The 17,562-nt window shown below is 42.9% G+C and overlaps 1 protein-coding gene across 5 annotated transcripts in view; it reads left to right on the forward strand.

Annotated features, from left to right (window-relative positions):
• Window positions 1-17,562, forward strand: part of ATP6V0A1 (ATPase H+ transporting V0 subunit a1) — a 59,357-nt gene that overhangs the window by 18,986 nt on the left and 22,809 nt on the right. For 3 of the 5 annotated variants that reach the window (XM_039256794.1, XM_039256796.1, XM_039256795.1), the window contains exons 6-14: window positions 6,255-6,358; window positions 6,730-6,856; window positions 8,952-9,034; window positions 9,649-9,742; window positions 14,109-14,321; window positions 14,990-15,140; window positions 16,034-16,173; window positions 16,507-16,664; window positions 17,119-17,209. In XM_039256794.1, the coding sequence (XP_039112725.1) occupies window positions 6,255-6,358; window positions 6,730-6,856; window positions 8,952-9,034; window positions 9,649-9,742; window positions 14,109-14,321; window positions 14,990-15,140; window positions 16,034-16,173; window positions 16,507-16,664; window positions 17,119-17,209 (1,161 nt within the window). The remainder of the gene's footprint in view (window positions 1-6,254; window positions 6,359-6,729; window positions 6,857-8,951; window positions 9,035-9,648; window positions 9,743-14,108; window positions 14,322-14,989; window positions 15,141-16,033; window positions 16,174-16,506; window positions 16,665-17,118; window positions 17,210-17,562) is intronic. The other 2 variants (XM_039256797.1, XM_039256798.1) reach the window with 1 other exon arrangement.

The raw sequence follows: 17,562 nt of genomic DNA on the forward strand, positions 1-17,562 counted from the left end.
CATCGCAAGATGGGGAAAGGAACCCTAAAGTAGTTTTGTGTGTATATATATATATATATGATTGAAATTTTGTCATTATATTTTGAGGTAAGTAAATGCTTAAGGTAAAAGTTGAAGCAACAAGAAACATTCAGCCATACACGAAATTAGAACAAAAGTTTAATCTCCAAAACTCTGTCATCAAATTTTTATTTTTATTTTATTCTCTATGTTTGCTTATCCACCATGAGCACATTTGTAACTATCCACATAGCACAAGTCACACTTTAATTTTTCAAGAGTTTCTCTTTATGTTGTATGGAAATACTGGTAGGATGCCTATTTCGAAATTCCTGGATTTTCATGGAAACTCAATCACACTACCTTATAGGGAAGAACATAAATCAGTTCCTAGGTTAAAAATGTAGGTGACAGATGACAGTTTGCTGAGGTGAGCCCACAGAAAGGCTTTGGAGCAAGGCTTTCAGCAGGGTTCCTTCTCATTAAACATGGAGAGGAGTCTTAGCTTTCAGCCTGGATTTGGCCTTGTTGATGGCCTAACGTATCAGGAACTCTCTTTTTTTACAGTAAGGTGCCTTTGCCACCAGATTAGCAATATCAGACACTTCTGCTACTGTTCCAGCCACTCTTCAGTGTGCTTTTCATAAAGTTCTTTATTTTCTTTGCTCAACAGCAACAAAATTGGCAAAGCTCTTTAAAAATAGAGGGCCCATTTTAGTTAGCATCTGATGTATTCTCAGTTCTACTTTTAATATCGTTCTTTTAAGGACTGGAGCAGGGGCTGTCTAACCAGCAGCATGAGCCTCACCTAGGAACTTGTCAGGATGCAGATCATTAGACCCCACTCCAGATTTTCATGAATCAGAAACCCTGAGGGTGGGGCCCAGCAGTCTGTTTTCACAAGGGGACTCTGAGGCACACTAGTTTGTGGACCACTGGGCTCAAGGACGTCAGCCAAAGATGTGATACATTCTTCAGTAACTAAGGATGGACTCAGAGAAGCCATGCTAATTAAAAAAGTCTGTTGGGGAAAGGGGAAAAGCTCATGAATTTAATTGCCTAGTCATCCCAAGAATCAGAGTCTGGCTGTATGTCAAGAGCAGTTTGGTGTGAATATTTGGCTTGCTCACTGAGTTGAGAATTTTGAGACTCATGGGGACTTCTTTCACCAGTCCCTGATATCTCATCAAATTAGAAGGGGTGATTAACTCTTTTCAAGTGTTTCAGGTCTTTTGCAACAGGCATGGCCACATATACCATATCGTTTTAATGAGTAAATAATCTGGAATTCCAGTTGCTCACTGCTTAAACATCATTGTATTTATATTCACTAATCCACTGAGCATTTAATGAGCACCTACTCTGTGAGGCACAGGATGAGTAAGGCATGGTCCCTGTGCTCAAGGAATGTATTACTTAGTCATATCAGAAAACATCCCAGGGCACAGTGTCTCCATCGGCTCACACAGATAGGTGCTTTTCTAAATGTGTCCAAGCTACCATCTCACAGATCCAATTTAAACTAGCCTCAGAATCAAAGCTCAGGTACTTTTAACATCATTTGCGATTTAATTCTTTTGCACCCCCCTTCCCTTTTTGATGTAGTCTTAGTTTATAGCTAGGATGTTGCTAAAATGTATGACAATGTTTTTCTTAGCCTCCTGAGTTTAAGGGCTAGAATAGGCTTCCTTTTCTAACTCATTCTGTGAGAAATTCTGAATAAAGACTGACAGATGGACTCCCTTATGAGCAATAGTTACTTGAATTTTTTTTTTAAGTTTATTACTTTTTTGAGAGAGTGTGTGCATGTGTGCACACAAGCGGGGGAAGGGCAGAGCGAGAGGGAGAGAGATGATCCGAAGCGGGCTCCGCAATGATAGCAGAGAGCCTGATGCGAGGCTCGAACTCACAAACCTCAAGATCATGACCTGAGCCAAAGTTGGACGCTTAACCAACTGGGCCACCCAGGCGCCCCGTTACTTGAACTGTTAATGTTATTTACAAACAAAACATTAAAACTAAATAAGAGAAATCACTTGGAAAAATGACCAAAGTGTTAAAATCATAAGTTCTAGATTTAGGAATTTTCTTTGTGATTAATAAGTCTAAGCACGAAACCCCCATGCTGAGAAGGCAGGCTGGAAGTCTTTACAACCTTCATGCCCAGTAAATCCATGGTGGGTTGTTTTTCCCCTTACTCACACAAAACATTTTTTTCTCTCTCTCTCTCTGTTTTTTAATCTCGAAGTACTTTTGAGCCCAAGTCCTGGGCTGTGAGAGGCTCTGTGGCTGCTCTTGTCATCAACCCCTCATGTCCCTACACGGGTCCTCACCATCGCATAAGGAGGCTTCTGGCAAGGGCCCCTCTACCTTTCCTCTCCGAGTGCAGTCAGTGCCTTGCCTCCTCCCGTCACTGGCCCAGAGGTTCAGCCAGGTCCCTTTCAATGGCCCTTGACCAGCTGGTCCCACGCAGCAGTCTCAGCCGTTGCCCCCATGACAGGCGATAAGACCTCACAGAGTAAGTGCACCTGTGCACGTGAGGGCACGTTTTAAAGAGTGCAAGAGAGAGAAACATGGGACCCACAAATCTCAGAAACAGAACTTTTTTCATGAGATTGCCTTCCATGCCTGAAATCCCACTGTTTGCAAATGACCTAAAATACAACCAGTTTCAAACCCTTCTTTTTTATATACTTTGGTGGACCATGATCAATAATTTATAATAATGAGTTAGCAGAAAATGGCCAAATCAGAAAAGGGTTCTTTCTTTCCATCTTTAGGCGTAGTGGTCATGATTGGCAAGGTGTCTGGAAGGGGACGAGGAAGCGTAAACTGGATATTCTTATGATTTAAGATGATTACAAATTCGACTTAGTAATTCTCGTCCAGAGCATTAAAAATGACTTGTTAATGATTATCCTTTTCTCAGTCTTCTTGCTTATGAAGAACTGTGAGAGCTGAAGAGGGCTCTCTGCATCTTTTACCATAAGCACCCTAACACATGAGAACGTAAAGAAGACTGGAAAAGTAATGGTTAATGGCATGCAGGTCCCTGCCTTCCTTTCCTCCTGAGTCTTCCATCCATCTGCTCTTCTTTACTTTTCTTTCCCATCTGCCATCTCCTTTGGGGCTTGGGTGAATACCGTAAGTAATGAAATGTGATTTTTCTCTCTCGCTGTAGATGGAAGTAAGAGTATTTGCTCTTGGTAATTAATGCAGCTGAATCCGGATGTGCTGCTTCTATTTCAGTGTAGAGAGACAGCCGCTGAAATTCTGCCGCTTCCTCTTTCAGGGCATGGTTTTAGTGTTCTGATGGGGGGAAAAGGTAAACCAGAGAAAGTAGCAAGTCATTTAGAGGCACATTGGCCGCGTTGTTATTGTTATTAGGGAGCCCAGAATAGGATTTAGTTTTAGAGATTGTTTTAAAGGCCCTCAGTGAGTGGTTCAGGTCCTCCTAGTTCCTCATAAGGCACAATTATTTAAACACTTTTTTTACTCCCCTCTCTAAGATTTAGGATTCTTAAATATGAAGTGGTGATATTATTAATTAGATTATTATTGCAAGTTTCCATTTGATTTTATTTCACTGGGTTCTTTTTTTTTTTTTTTTTTTTTTTAAGTTTTGAGAGACAGAGTGTGAGCAGGGGAAGGGCAGAGAGAGAAAGGGACATAGAATCCGAAGCAGGCTCCAGGCTCCGAGCTGTCAGCACAGAGCCTGATGCGGGGCCCAAACCCACAAACTGCGAGATCATAACCTGAGCCGAAGTCGGCCACCCAACCAACTGAGCCACCCAGGCGCCCCTCCACTGGGTTCTTTTTATGCCCACAGAGTCCCCAGATCCAGTTTTTGGAGGACTCTAGTTGCCCAGTGCTTTTTGCTGTTCTAGCAGTTGTCCCCTTTAGAACACATATATTTGCACCGAGTCTGATCTTTTGGGTTTACTTTAGCCAGGTCTCGTGAACCGTGTAGGGAAGTAGGCAGGAGTCTTGTGTGTAGCAGTCAGTTTCACTGGTTTTTGCTGAGGGACATCCCAAGAACAAGTTGAAATGAGGTAGTCATCTAAATCCTTAAAATAGATTGCCTGTGGCTTGCAATCAGCTGATTTGATATTAAGTAGAAACCAAAAAAAGCCCTCTAATTTTCCGTTTGATAGCAAGTGGAAACCCGTGCCCCCATTATCTCATCTTAAACTTTTTCATAGATCATGACAGTATTTCTCTGCCTTCTGGTGTACTCAGAGCCTGCCCTTCCTTTTTTTTTTGTGTGTGTGTGTGTGGAGGTTGAACGTTGATCCTGCATCAACTCTTAGAATTTGCTTCCCCAAAAACTAATTTGACAATAAACTATTTGTAAAAAAAAAAAAAAAAAAAGAATTTCCTTCCCCAAAAATTGCTTTCTCTCTTTTTTTTTTTTAAGGCTTTTAGCCTAATCGTTTGGTTTATACTCAGGTTTATACTCAATCCTGAAGCCCTCCCCCACACCCCTTCACTTTACATTTCCTATGACTTATCAAGAGAGGTTCCCTTGTGATTTTTTTTTTTTTTTAATTTTATTTCTAGGAGAGAGAGAGACAGCATGAGCAGGGGAGGGTCAGAGAGAGAGGGAGATACAGACTCTGAAATAGGCTCCAGGCTCTGAGCTGGCAGTCAGCACAGAGCCTGATGCGGGGCTCGAACCCACGAACCGCGAGATCATGACCTAAGCGAAAGCCGGATGCTTAACCGACTAAGCCACCCAGGCGCCCCCCCTTGTGACATTTTTTGATCTCAGGGTTAACAGGAATAGAATCAAACTGATGTTTGGAATGAAGATGATAGAGAAAAATTCTCTTGATTTTTTTGCTTAGTTTTGCTTTTGAAAAGGAAGATTTTTCTGGCATATCTCTGGTCTTTGGTCAAACAGGTAGTGTGTGGATATTAAAGTTGAGGAGACCAGGTGGTAGAGAAGTGGATTGGCCTTTATTTTTTAGAGAGCTTCTCAGACCTTCCTGATAAGAATAAAAGGTGTTAGGATGTGTTGGGCAAAGAGAGTCTAGGAAGTATAGACCTCCGTCTGAAAAGGTCCCTCTCTTCCTTCATTTCATTGTATAAACTGTCATGGTGGAAATCATTTTAAATCTAAACAATTAAATTATCCCACATGTTCTATATTGGCTTATGATCAGTTACTTTTTCTTCACTTGATTTAGATTACTGGCTTTAGCTACGTTCTCAGTGACCCTTAAACTATATAGCCTGACATGAACTTTTTAATATTCCTAGATTCCTGGTTGGAAACAAAGACATTCAGATATGTTTTCACTTTTTCTTCCCTTTATTGATGCAGTCAAGGCCCAGCCCTGCCCAGGCAATATGCTGCTTCTCCTTTTGGAGAAAGAAATCCTATTTATCATTATTATATATTCTTTATTTTAGAGAGAGGGAGAGCACACAAGCCGGGGAGAGGGGGAAAGGGGGAGAGAGGCTCTTAAACAGTCTCCACACTCAGTATGGAGCCTGACGCGGGGCTCGATCCCACCACCCTGGGTTCATGGCCTGAGCCAAAATCAAGAGTCGGACACTCATCCAACTGAGCCACCCAGGCACCCCCAAAGAAATACTCTTTAAATCCCATGGTTTGTATTTTTACAGTGGCCATGCTGAAAGTTCTCATGTTGTGAATTTTGAAGAGCATGGAAAACCCAGTCACGTGGAGATACCCCTTCCACCTTTCTCCAGCCCACACTGCTCAGGACAGTGGCGGGGCCTTGCTTTTCTCCTTGGAAAGAGAGTCTCCATCTTTCACATTCTCACACAGGGAAAATTCTAGTTTGTAGCTGCCTGGAAATTTGATGTTGAGAGTATCTTCAGAGCTGCTTTGGTTTTGCTGAAAATGAAGAAACATTGCAGCTTCTGTCTGTGTGCAAAAGTATTTCTTGGTACTTTCGTGGCTCATTCAGGGAAACAGAGGAAAAATGGTTTCCACCTAAGTAACAGATTTATACATATCACCATTATGTAGTGGTTTTTTTCTTTCTTTGTTATCTCAAAAACCATTTCCCCGGATGCTTTGCTGGGGTGACGAAGCTTTCTCTACCTCTTGTTTCTTTTCCTTTGTTTTCTTCCCCTATTCTTGTCTTCTTTTTGTGGATATGTCTTCTCTTCTGGTAGTTTTTTTTTCTCTTGTCTTTATTTTCTGAACTTATCTCCCGGTTCCTCGTTCCCTGCATGCCACTAACTATTTTCATTAGATATTAATTGATTTGTGAATTCAGGCTGAATTGCATCATCAGCAGATGGCGGATCCAGACCTGTTGGAAGAGTCCTCATCCCTCTTGGAGCCGAGTGAGATGGGAAGAGGCACACCGTTAAGGCTCGGGTAGGTACTGCTGCGAGCCTCCATAAGTCAGTGGGGTCACAGGCCTTTTTTTGGGGGGGGGAAGGAGGGGTCAGGTTCATTTTTGCTGTTCAAAAGAGCAGTGAGCCTGGCCAATTCATTGGCTCCCAGGATATGTTCTCTTCTGAGCCCCTTGAGAGATGTTCCTAAGTCACTTTGGATGTAGTTCCTGAGTTGTCCTGTCAGCCCTCTCCTGGGTCCGGGAATAAGACTTTGGGAGCCCTTTTGGTGCAACATTGCGTAGTCTTGTGTTTGTTGTTTGTGTCCCTCTCCTCTCGCTTCTCTTCTTTGTCTTAAAGCCTTCCTTGCCGTTGCATGGGCTAGAGGTCCCCATATGCCTCTTCTCCCCACAGCTTCGTGGCTGGTGTGATTAACCGGGAGCGCATCCCGACTTTTGAGCGCATGCTTTGGCGGGTGTGCCGGGGGAATGTGTTCCTGCGACAGGCTGAAATCGAGAACCCCCTGGAGGATCCTGTGACTGTAAGACAAGGAAATTGTGTCCTGTGGACTAGGTCTTGTAAAGGGAGCCCAGAGCAGTGACACTGCATGGTACCACCTGAGTCTGACGCTCCCACAGAGGAGCCCTTATGTTTACTTCTGCTTTGACTTGCACATTTGAAACACTGCTCTTTTCCTCTTAACTCCCATCGTGTGTGTACACATGATGCATACTGACGAGTGCCTAGACATTTTCTCTTTTTTTTTAAATTTTTTTTGATGTTTATTTCTGAGAGAGCGTAAGCAGGGGAGGGTCAGAGAGCGAGGGAGACACAGAATCTGAAGCAGGCTCCAGGCTCCCAGCTGTCAGCACAGAGCCCGATGCAGGGCTCGAACCCACGAACCGTGTGATCATGACCTGAGCCAACGTCAGATGCTTAACCGACTGAGCCCCCCAGGCCCCCTATCCTAGACATTTTCAAGCCCCACTTGTGTAGGTATTATTTGGGTTGTAAATATGTTTTTTTCAGTTATCTTAAACCTCAGCTTTACATGCTCTCTGTTACTTATCTGAGACCAAAAGAAAATCAACTTTCTATGACAATTAAGGTGAGACATCCGGTTCCACGTTCGGTAATATCAATATGAGGAGAGAGTTCCTAAATTGTGAGCTTGATAAGTTGATGAAATTTTTAGTTGGTAAGGATTTTTGTCTACTTGTTTGTTGGGAGATTTAGAAACTTAATTTAAAAATAATACACTGTGCAAGATAGATTGATCTTCCCCACCCAGCGCTTTGCAGAGTAGGAACGGCTGAATATCTTGGGATTTGACAGAACGGGACAGAGTTCTTAAACATCAGTATCTGATGTTTAATTAGATACTGATCTAACTAAAGTATCTGATCTTAGTACTCACGTACACTAAGTATCCTGAGTCCTGATTTCAAGGATCACAAGGAGGATGAAACGTATTGCAAAGAAAATTTACTTCCCTTTAGTATTGATATTATTTAGAAGCGTGGCCTTGGTTTTTCTGTTGAAAATGATCTTTTGGATTTTCTTAAGTTAGTATTCTTTGCTCCACCTAAGAAGAGAGATTGAATCTGTGACTTCTCAGAGTGGGTGGGGTCGTGCAGCTGAAAATCTGAGGCTTTTATCCTTTTATCCTCCTAAACAGGAGGGTGGTGGCGCTTAGGGTACAGCGGGCCCTCCAGAGGAGACTCCCCGAAGCCTGTGCTTGGCCTGTGGAGACCCTGCAGTCTGCAGTCACACCTCTTGTGGAACTGTCCTTAGGAATCTTCAGCCAAGTTTCTGGGCAACAAAAACACTGTTATCAACAAATTGAGGACAAGGGGGTTTGGCTAGCTACAGCAGAGCCGCCGCACAAAAATGTGCTCCAGTTTCTTCCTGGAGAATGAGGAATTTAAGATGGGTAGTGTCATTGTCTTCACTCCTCATCTCCTTTTATCCTTCTAAAGTCCATTTGCTTTTTATTGTAAAAACTCTAGGAATATGAGAAATACAGGCAACCAGAGACAATCCCAGTTAACATGCAGTTAAGCTTATTTTTCTGATCTTTCCCTGCAGTCCTTGCCTCAGACTTTGCGTGTAAACTTGGTGTTTGGAATAGATTGCCTTCCTCCCTGCCCCTTCGATCAAACTTAGCATGAAGCATGAAATTCTACATCGACATTCTTCCCAAACCCTCCATTCCTTAGAGTTACTCAGTTTCCTCTATCTGGGAATTTCTAAGCATGGGAATAAGCAGGAATGACTTCCTTTCCTCTCCTCCGTACTTACATCACTCAGGTAGTATAAGGTTTGAAGTTGAATTGGTAAAAAGGGCTATATTGTACTATGAGGAGAATCATCTGAGCATCTGTGTTCAGCTCACAGTTGAGTTTAAAAACAAATACAGAAAGTTTTCTGTGCATTAGAGATTATAGGACAAATGTTCTTATAGTGGAGCTTAAGAAATGGATCGAGGATAATAGTTTGCAGGGTTGCCATATCCTTAAAGGACTCCCGTTGTTCCTCTATCACCTTGGTTCCTCTATAACCAAGGAAGTAGGTTATTCAAGAAATATTCTTCCAGAGTAGAAGTCTGAATTCTCTGTTTCTGGTTTGGGACCCAGGGTGACTACGTGCACAAGTCTGTATTCATCATTTTCTTCCAAGGTGATCAGCTGAAAAACAGAGTCAAGAAAATCTGCGAGGGGTAAGAGATATGTGCCTTCCTGAGGGTGTAGTCAGGCTGTCTGACTGTTTAACCTTAGGATACAGAATAGTGAAACAATAGCCCTTTTAGCCTACCTTGACGCAATGCATATATCTTCTAATAATGTTAGGGATATTTTAAACAATTAGGAATGGCCTCAGTTTGCTTTTAAAAGTACTGTCAAAACCACAATTTCCTTTCTTTGGAAAAAAGTAATCAGGACTCATGGTTTATAAATGCTGCATTGTTCTAGGACAATGGGCTTGTGTACCCAGCAGTGTGCCATAAGCATTGTGCCTGTAAGCTTTTCTGAAATTCTGCCCATAAGATCTCTTTTCCGTGCCATTTTTCTCTCATAGCTTATAATATGACTTGGATTACTGAGTTTTACAAATTTTAATGTAAGGAAATTTAGTAGCTGCAGAGAACGTCAAGATTGTTCAAATGTTGCTGCTCTATCTATAGGACACTTCCTAGTTACTCATGATCAGGGCACCAGTCTGAACTAATCCTGTTTAGGTCCTTCTAGTACATTAAGATTACTTTCTGAGGTTATGTAGATTGGATAGGTTAAGAAATTTCGATGTTCATCAGGCTGTGTTTGTATGTTCCAGGTTCCGGGCCTCACTCTATCCCTGTCCTGAGACACCACAGGAGAGGAAGGAAATGGCTTCTGGAGTTAATACCAGGATTGACGATCTCCAAATGGTATCAGAATGCTGGAGGGAATTTTTGTGTGTGTAAAATTATGAGGGTTTTTGGAGGGTGATAGTGGGGTTCGTGGGTTCTGGAGCCAACAACCAAGAAAGAATTCTTGAAGAAATCTTTGGTGCAAAAAGGTAATTTTATTGAAGCACGGAGACAGGACCCATGGGCAGGAAGAGCTGCCCAGGGACCATGAGGAGAAACTGGTTATATACTATGGGGTTGGGGGAGGTAAAGTCCAGAGAAAGTTTTCAGTGAGATTTTCATATGCTAAAGAAGACTCCAAGATAGTGGAGGCCTAGCTATTGTCAAGCTGAGGTTGTTTTTCCCTCTAGCAAAACATTAACATTAAGACTGTGAGGAGTTTTCTGGAGAAACGTTTTTACTCTGCCAGCCTCAAGTATTGTCAATGGACCGCAGGTTATAAAGAAATTTAGTTCTGTCTGCCATTTCCTTCTGCCTTTGTTTCCCACGTCACTATGGAGGGTGATGGAGACTTAGGTCCTGCAGGACTATGATCTCTGTCAGTTAACCATTTGTTTTTTTCCTTTCCTTTGTTCTTGGGCAGCCAAGAGTGCTGAGTATCACACGTATCCAATCTAGGAGTGGGGGGAGGGTGTTTGCATCCTGGCAGCTTGCCTTATGCTCCCTCATCAGAAATACTATAATAGAAAACCATTCTCCTTCCTTGAAACACTAACAGTTTGTTAGGTACCTACAGCAGCCGAGACCCAAAAAAAGAAATGTCCATGGGTAACTTGAGGCCTTGGGAGCTGGGGAAAAGTTTCAGGGAATGACTGTTAAAAATAGCATTAATCATCCTTAAACACGACAGGAATGCTATCCATCTGAAATTGTTGTTGCTTATTTCTTTTTTAATGTTTTATTTATTTCTGAGAAAGAGAGAGAGAGAGAGAGTGTGAGCAGGGGAGGGTCAGAGAGAGAGGGAGATAAAGAATCTGAAACAGGCTCCAGGCTCTGAGCTCACCGTCAGCACAGAGCCCGAGGCGTGGCTTGAACCCACGAACCGTGACATCATGACCTGAGCCAAAGTCGGATGCTTAACGGACTGAGCCACCCAGGCGCCCCTGTTGTTGCTTAGAATATTCAATTTCCCTTGTCATGAGTCTGCGGTATTTTTTATGATTAAAAAAAGTATGCTTCGTTAAGAAAAAAAATCAAGTAATAAAGAAGCAAGGCATAAAAGCCCGATCCTCTGTCTCACACATACCCCCTCTCCAGAGGCAAGCACTCTTAACAGCTTGGTGTGTATCCTTCTGGTCACCATATATCTTAATCATGCAGTGTAGGCAGAGTCGTGGTATAGCTTCTGTACCCAAGAAGAGACTGCGTTAGATTTCTACCACATCACCTGTTGGCTTATACGCTCCATGGTTGTCATGAAGTCCTAAGGAAGGAGTCACGATCGATGCATAAATGGAAGGAAAGTGTGGCCAGTTAGAGCTTTGTTTCCTGTTGAAAGACAGTTGCCCTCTTGAAACATTAAAACATACAGTAGTTCCCCTGCCATCCATGATTTTTCTCTCTAAGATTTCAGTTACCCACGGTCAACTGCAATTCTGAAACAGGTGATCCTCCTTCTGATGACGTCAGAAGGTCAGTAATAGCCTAACGCTGCATCACACGCCCACACCACTCCCCACACTTCATCTCCTCCTGCTCATGTAGGCATTTTCTCCTCTCACATCCTCACAAGAAAAAGGGTGAGTCTGCAGTACAGGAAGATATTTAGAGATACCACATTCACAGGACTTCTTATCGTCTGTTGTTACACTTGTTCTGTTTTGTTATTAGTTATTAATGCCTAATATAATTGTCTAATTTATAAATTAAACTTCATCATAGGTATGTGTGTATAAGAAAAAACATATTATTTATAGAGTTAGGTACCATTCACTGTTCCAGACACCCACTGCGGGTCTTGGGTGGTGATGGTGTCCCCTACTTAATCCCAAAGATAGTTCTTTCCAGCAGGGGCAGAGTCACCAGAGATCTGGTATAACTCCCATTTCAACTCCCTTTGTCCTCTTTCCCTCCAACTCCCATATGACCTGCCATCTTGACCTATTGCCGGCTCCTTTGAGATGCACTCACCTGTTTAACCGAGGGAAGAAAGGTTTTAGAGCTGCTGGTGGGTGGTAGGCCAATTAGTATGTTCTGGGTTCTAGGCCTATCTTAGCCCCTCCTAGACTCACAGATAGATTTTTATTTATTTATTTATTTATTTATTTATTTATTACGGATAGATTTTTAAAAGGCATTGACAGTATGGCCAGAATTTGCTCTTTATTTATTTTTTTTAAACTTTTTTTTTTTTTTTTAATTTTATTTCTAGGATAGAGAGAGACAGCGTGAACAGGGGAGGGTCAGAGAGAGAGGGAAACACAGACTCTGAAACAGGCTCCAGGCTCTGAGCTGGCAGTCAGCACAGAGCCCGACGCGGGGCTCGAACCCACGAACCGTGAGATCATGACCTAAGCGAAAGTCGGACACTTAACCGACTAAGCCACCCAAGCGCCCCAAGAATTTGCTCTTTAAAATACCCAGCTATATGAACTGGAACTTTAAAAAGGGTTTGAATATCAAGGAGTGATCTTTCTTGGGGAGCCTGGGTGGCTCAGTTGGTTAAGCGTCTGACTCCTGATTTCAGGTCAGATCATGAACTCACAGGTCAAGGAGTGAGATGTGGGGATGGGGGGGGTGAAGCGGTGGAGAAAGAGAAAAGCAAATAGGGCATTGCTTACAAGTTTATCTAGCATTCTTCCAGAAGTTTGAATGGGAATTCTAAAATTATCAACAGCCAGGAGAGAAAATAACTGTTCCTTTATTTTTATTTTTTTATTTAAAAAAAAATTTTTAACGTTTATTTATTTTTGAGACAGAGAGAGAGCATGAGCTGGGGAGGGGCAGAGAGAAGAGGGAGACACAGAATATGAAACAGGCTCCAGGCTCTGAGCTGTCACCACAGAGCCCGACACCGGACTGGAACCCACAGACCACAAGATCATGACCTGAACCAAAGTCGGATGCTTAACCGACTGAGTCACTCAGGCGCCCCGTGTTCCTTTATTCTTAAGTGAGACAAGAGTTTCTCTAGCCTGTGGGTTTCTTAAAAACCTGTATGGACGTCCCTACCTACTGCCCTTCAGAAAGTAGTTACTGCTTTTTTCTGAATTGACTTGATGAGCCAAGTATGATGGAGCCTTGTGCTAACATGGCTAGGGCATAGCTTTTTCCTCTCTAAAGAAATGTGGAGATTTAAGGTCAGTTTCTGTGCAGAAGTGTGAGCGGTGGGTTGCTCGCCCTTTGGCTTAGCCCCTCTTCTACTATTGAAATCTTAAGTAGCAATTACCAGGGCAATAGAATGTAAAGTGTTCCTGTCCCTTCCTCCCACCATTGTTTTAGCAGTGTGATCACTCTGAGGGAAACCTGTACTGGTTTCCAAAGGATCAGCACTGAAAACGTTTCCCTCCTCTTCCCCCAAGAAGCCTGACAGAAAGACAAAGCCTCATCTGAGCCATGATAACAGTGGTATGTGGCGCTCTAAATCCCCTCAAAGGTCCTCCTGACCCCATAGTGTCTCCTGTCTCTTGTTCCTGGCATGGAGTCTCTCTTGGCAGAGGCAGACAATGGGGCTCAGCCCTGCCTCTTTCCCATCATTCCCTGATGCTGGCTTATGCGCAGGGGATCCTGCAGCTTACTGTTCTTAAGTATGGATTTTACAAACTTCCAGGCCTATGATGATGCTGGCTTCTTTGAGTCTGAGTTACAGACTCCATAGGGAAAGCCTTTAATGATCCAGGTAAAAGCCAATGACCTACATTGTGCTGTAGACTTGATGGGAAGATTAAATATAGAAGAGCTAAAAACAATTTCCCCAGGTTTCTCTTCAGCTTGAAGCTAAAAGAAAATGAATATTAGTAACTAAAACTCTAATTTCTTGTACTTTACCCCCCCTCAAAAAAAGCCATTCTACTTTTGTTGTTGTTGTTTAATGTTTATTCGTTTTTTGGGAGAGACAGAGCATGAGCATGAGCAGGGGAAGGGCAGAGAGAGAGAGAGAGAGGGAGAGAGGGAGGGAGAGGGAGACACAGAATCTGAAGCAGGCTCCAGGCTCTGAACTGTGAGCACGGAGCCCAATGTGGGCTCGAACCCACGAACCACAAGATCATGACCTGACCTCAACTGACTGAGGCACCCAGGTGCCCCCAAAAAACCATTCTATTCTGAAGAAGAATAGGTCCCTAGCAACCCTTCTCAGAAAGCTGTGCCTCTTTGATATTCGTATTCTGAGATCTAAGACTCGTTCTGTAGAAGTATTTCTCCTTGTTCCTTTTTCTCCCAAAAGGTTCTGAATCAAACAGAGGACCACCGCCAGAGGGTTCTGCAGGCGGCAGCTAAAAACATCCGTGTCTGGTTCATCAAGGTGCGGAAGATGAAGGCCATCTACCACACCCTGAATCTGTGCAACATAGACGTGACCCAGAAGTGCCTGATCGCCGAGGTCTGGTGCCCTGTCACCGACCTCGACTCCATCCAGTTTGCACTCAGAAGGGGCACGGTGAGTCCCGCGCCACTAGCCATGCAGCCAGGAAGAGAGGTGCCCATCAGCAATAACATGAATTCATTACATTTTTGTGGCATTTTTACTTTCAGACTTCTTGACTGCACTCCCCTTGTCCTCCCCTTACACCTCACCGTACATTTTGTACATCTTGTTTTCTGAGTGTGGAAACTGCAGTTCAACAAGGATGAAATGACTTGGTCGTACACCCATGATTCTTCAGGGTAGCTCATGATCAGAACGTCAGTTCCCTGATCCATTCTTTCTGTCCAGCAGACTGCTTCTGACGGATAACCCTGGCCGTCCGCTTAGTAGTTAGAGTTTGAGGAGATACGCCGCTTTCTCCATAAAAGGAGAGAACAACGACATTCTTAGAAAGGCAGATGAAGATGTCTCCAGAGAAGGAAGTTTCATGTTTTCTTTGGTTACACGTTTCCGAACTGAATTTTTTCACAGTGAGGACATTCTTCCTAAGACTTCATGTAAATTTTTCATTGTAAATCTTATACTTAGTTCCAGTTTCCCCCAAACACTTGGGAAGATTGAGAAACAATTCACATGAATGAGATGCATGTATTTTATATGTCCATGTACAGTTTGTTGGGTTTTGATAACTACACAGTCAGGATGATCTAATTTTGCTGTATGTGCTCAATGTTTCCCAGGAACACAGTGGCTCCACTGTGCCCTCTATCTTGAACAGGATGCAAACAAATCAGACTCCCCCAACCTATAACAAAACGAACAAGTTCACATACGGCTTTCAGAACATAGTAGATGCTTATGGAATCGGGACTTACCGGGAGATAAACCCAGGTAAAAAAAAAAAAAAAAGAAAAAGCTTGCATCTTCTCCCTCTAACGGTTTTATTTTTTTGTTTGTGATTTCTTCTAATGCTCCCCTTCAAACGTCCTTGAATAACTGGCTTAAACTACCAGTGGTGTCAGGACCTCAGCTCTAGTATCCTTCCTGTAGAGAGACGTTCCCACTTTGACACAGAGAGGGAGGTTTGTTGCTGGGTGGCACTCTTTTAAAAGGTGGTTTTATGGGAATGAGCTCAGTGGATTGGATTCTTTTGTGTGCCCTCACACCTGGCTTTCTCTAGCACACCATTTGCAGAAAGTACTTTAAGCAAAAAGTTTTTTTCCCAGAGATCTGATATTTTAAAAAGGCCTCCCTACTCCAGGTTAGACAGAGAAAATACAGCAATTATTGACCATTTTAGACACAAAGCAGATTTCACAAAGCAAAAACAGGAGAGTTAATTATTAAGTCAAGAGTCTGAGAATTCCTTTTTAGCTGGAGTGTTCTGTAGGACTGGCTTTGCTCTAGGTTCTGGGCTTTCTCCCACTTACCTGGGAGCTTTATGCAGCTGGGAAATCGTTGCTGCACAAGCGAAGAAAGCTGGCCTGTCAAAGGAGCAGCGTCTCAGGCGTTAGAGAGAAGGAATCAAAGAACAAATTACACTGTTGCCAGGGCTATGGCCAAAACTTGCATTTCCTGTGTTCTTTGTTTAAAATGCTAGCAGTAGCCTAGAGGCCATCAGAGCTGCTCTGATCACAGAAGGTTTTCTCTGGGAGTCCATCTGACCAACAGCTAGGGAATGAGTCCCCTTATGCTGATCTTAGAGTACAGAGAGGAACGTGTTCTTCTGGTGGTGGGCACAGTTGTCTGTACTTTGTCTTTTTCCTCCTTTGGTTTATTTATAGCTCCATATACCATCATCACTTTCCCTTTCCTGTTTGCTGTGATGTTTGGGGACTTTGGCCATGGCATTTTGATGACCCTCTTTGCTGTATGGATGGTATTAAGAGAGAGCCGGATCCTCTCCCAGAAGAATGAGAATGAGGTAATGTTTGCCGCGTCTACGTCAAACTGACACATTGTAATTCCTCGAGCAGTCCCTATAAAATTATGGTCTGGAAGTCTTTTATCCTTGAAGTTATAGAGAAGTTACAGAGGCCACGTCAAGAATAGAGAGGTTATATTCATTTTAACGCTGAAGCAGCCATGTGCTATGAAAGTAATTTCTTGTTAGCATGTATTTTGACTTTTACTTCAAGCTCTCTGACCCAGGGTGGGGTAAAATAGTGTAAGAAGGGTCTAGTATATTCTCAATAACATTGTCACAACATGAGCCACTGGGAGTACATTTCATTGACTTCTTCATTCTGGTTTCCAGATGTTTAGCACTGTGTTCAGCGGCCGGTACATTATTCTGTTGATGGGTGTGTTTTCCATCTACACTGGCCTCATCTACAACGACTGCTTTTCCAAGTCTCTTAATATCTTCGGGTCATCCTGGAGCGTACGGCCAATGTTCTCTTTATCTAATTGGACGTAAGTTGCAAAGAAGCTGAAAGTTAAAGCTTATTCCTTTCCTGTTCAGTTCTGATTTTCCAGACAAGTGGTAAACTTCTACTTCTTTAGGAAGTAGCTGACAGTGTCTCTGTTTGAGAAGAATGCAGTGTCCCCTCTTATTTCTGCCCCAGCCTGGGAAGTGCTTTGTGATTCTTTCAGTACTCTTCAAGTCACTGAGACTATAAGTCGAGGCACATTGATTCTTTTTGTAAATTAAAAGCAGATTCCCCAAATTCCCTTCTTGGTTATGTAAGTGTATTTGTTTGTTGTGTTCTTTTGTTATTGCTGTACCCTTTCATTCTCAGATGCTAGTCCCTCCTCTTTTATTGAAGAGACAAGACAGTTGTAGTAGTTTCTTTTAGGACCAGTTTTTGGACCCCACAGGTTCTCTCTCTCGATAAAAACAAATGTAACTTTTCTCCTAACCTGGTAGGGATGAGACACTTCGGGGGAACCCTGTGCTGCAGTTGAACCCGGCTATCCCTGGAGTTTTTGGCGGACCATACCCTTTTGGCATTGATCCAGTAAGAGCACTTCTTTCCTATATGTCTAACACCAGATTTTTAAACTATAGCCATGAAGTGAGAGAATTAAGTAGAAGATAAATGGTTATTTGGTCTTTAGTTGATGTATTTCTTTTAAGTTTATTTATTTATTTTGAGAGAGAGAGCGCGCACGCGTGTGCATCCAAACAGGAGAGGGACAGAAGAGGAGGGAGAGAGAGAATCCCAAGCAGGTTCTGCACTGTCAGCGCAGGGGCTTGATCCCACGAACTGTGAGATCATGACTTGAGCCGAAATCGAGAGTTGGACACTTAACTGACTGAGCCCCCCAGGCACCCCTTTAGGTGACTTTTTTTTGGAAAGCCTTTATGTAT

The sequence above is a fragment of the Hyaena hyaena genome, unplaced genomic scaffold, assembly GCF_003009895.1.
Source record: "Hyaena hyaena isolate Hyena2069 unplaced genomic scaffold, ASM300989v1 scaffold_589, whole genome shotgun sequence".
Classification (NCBI taxonomy): domain Eukaryota; kingdom Metazoa; phylum Chordata; class Mammalia; order Carnivora; family Hyaenidae; genus Hyaena; species Hyaena hyaena.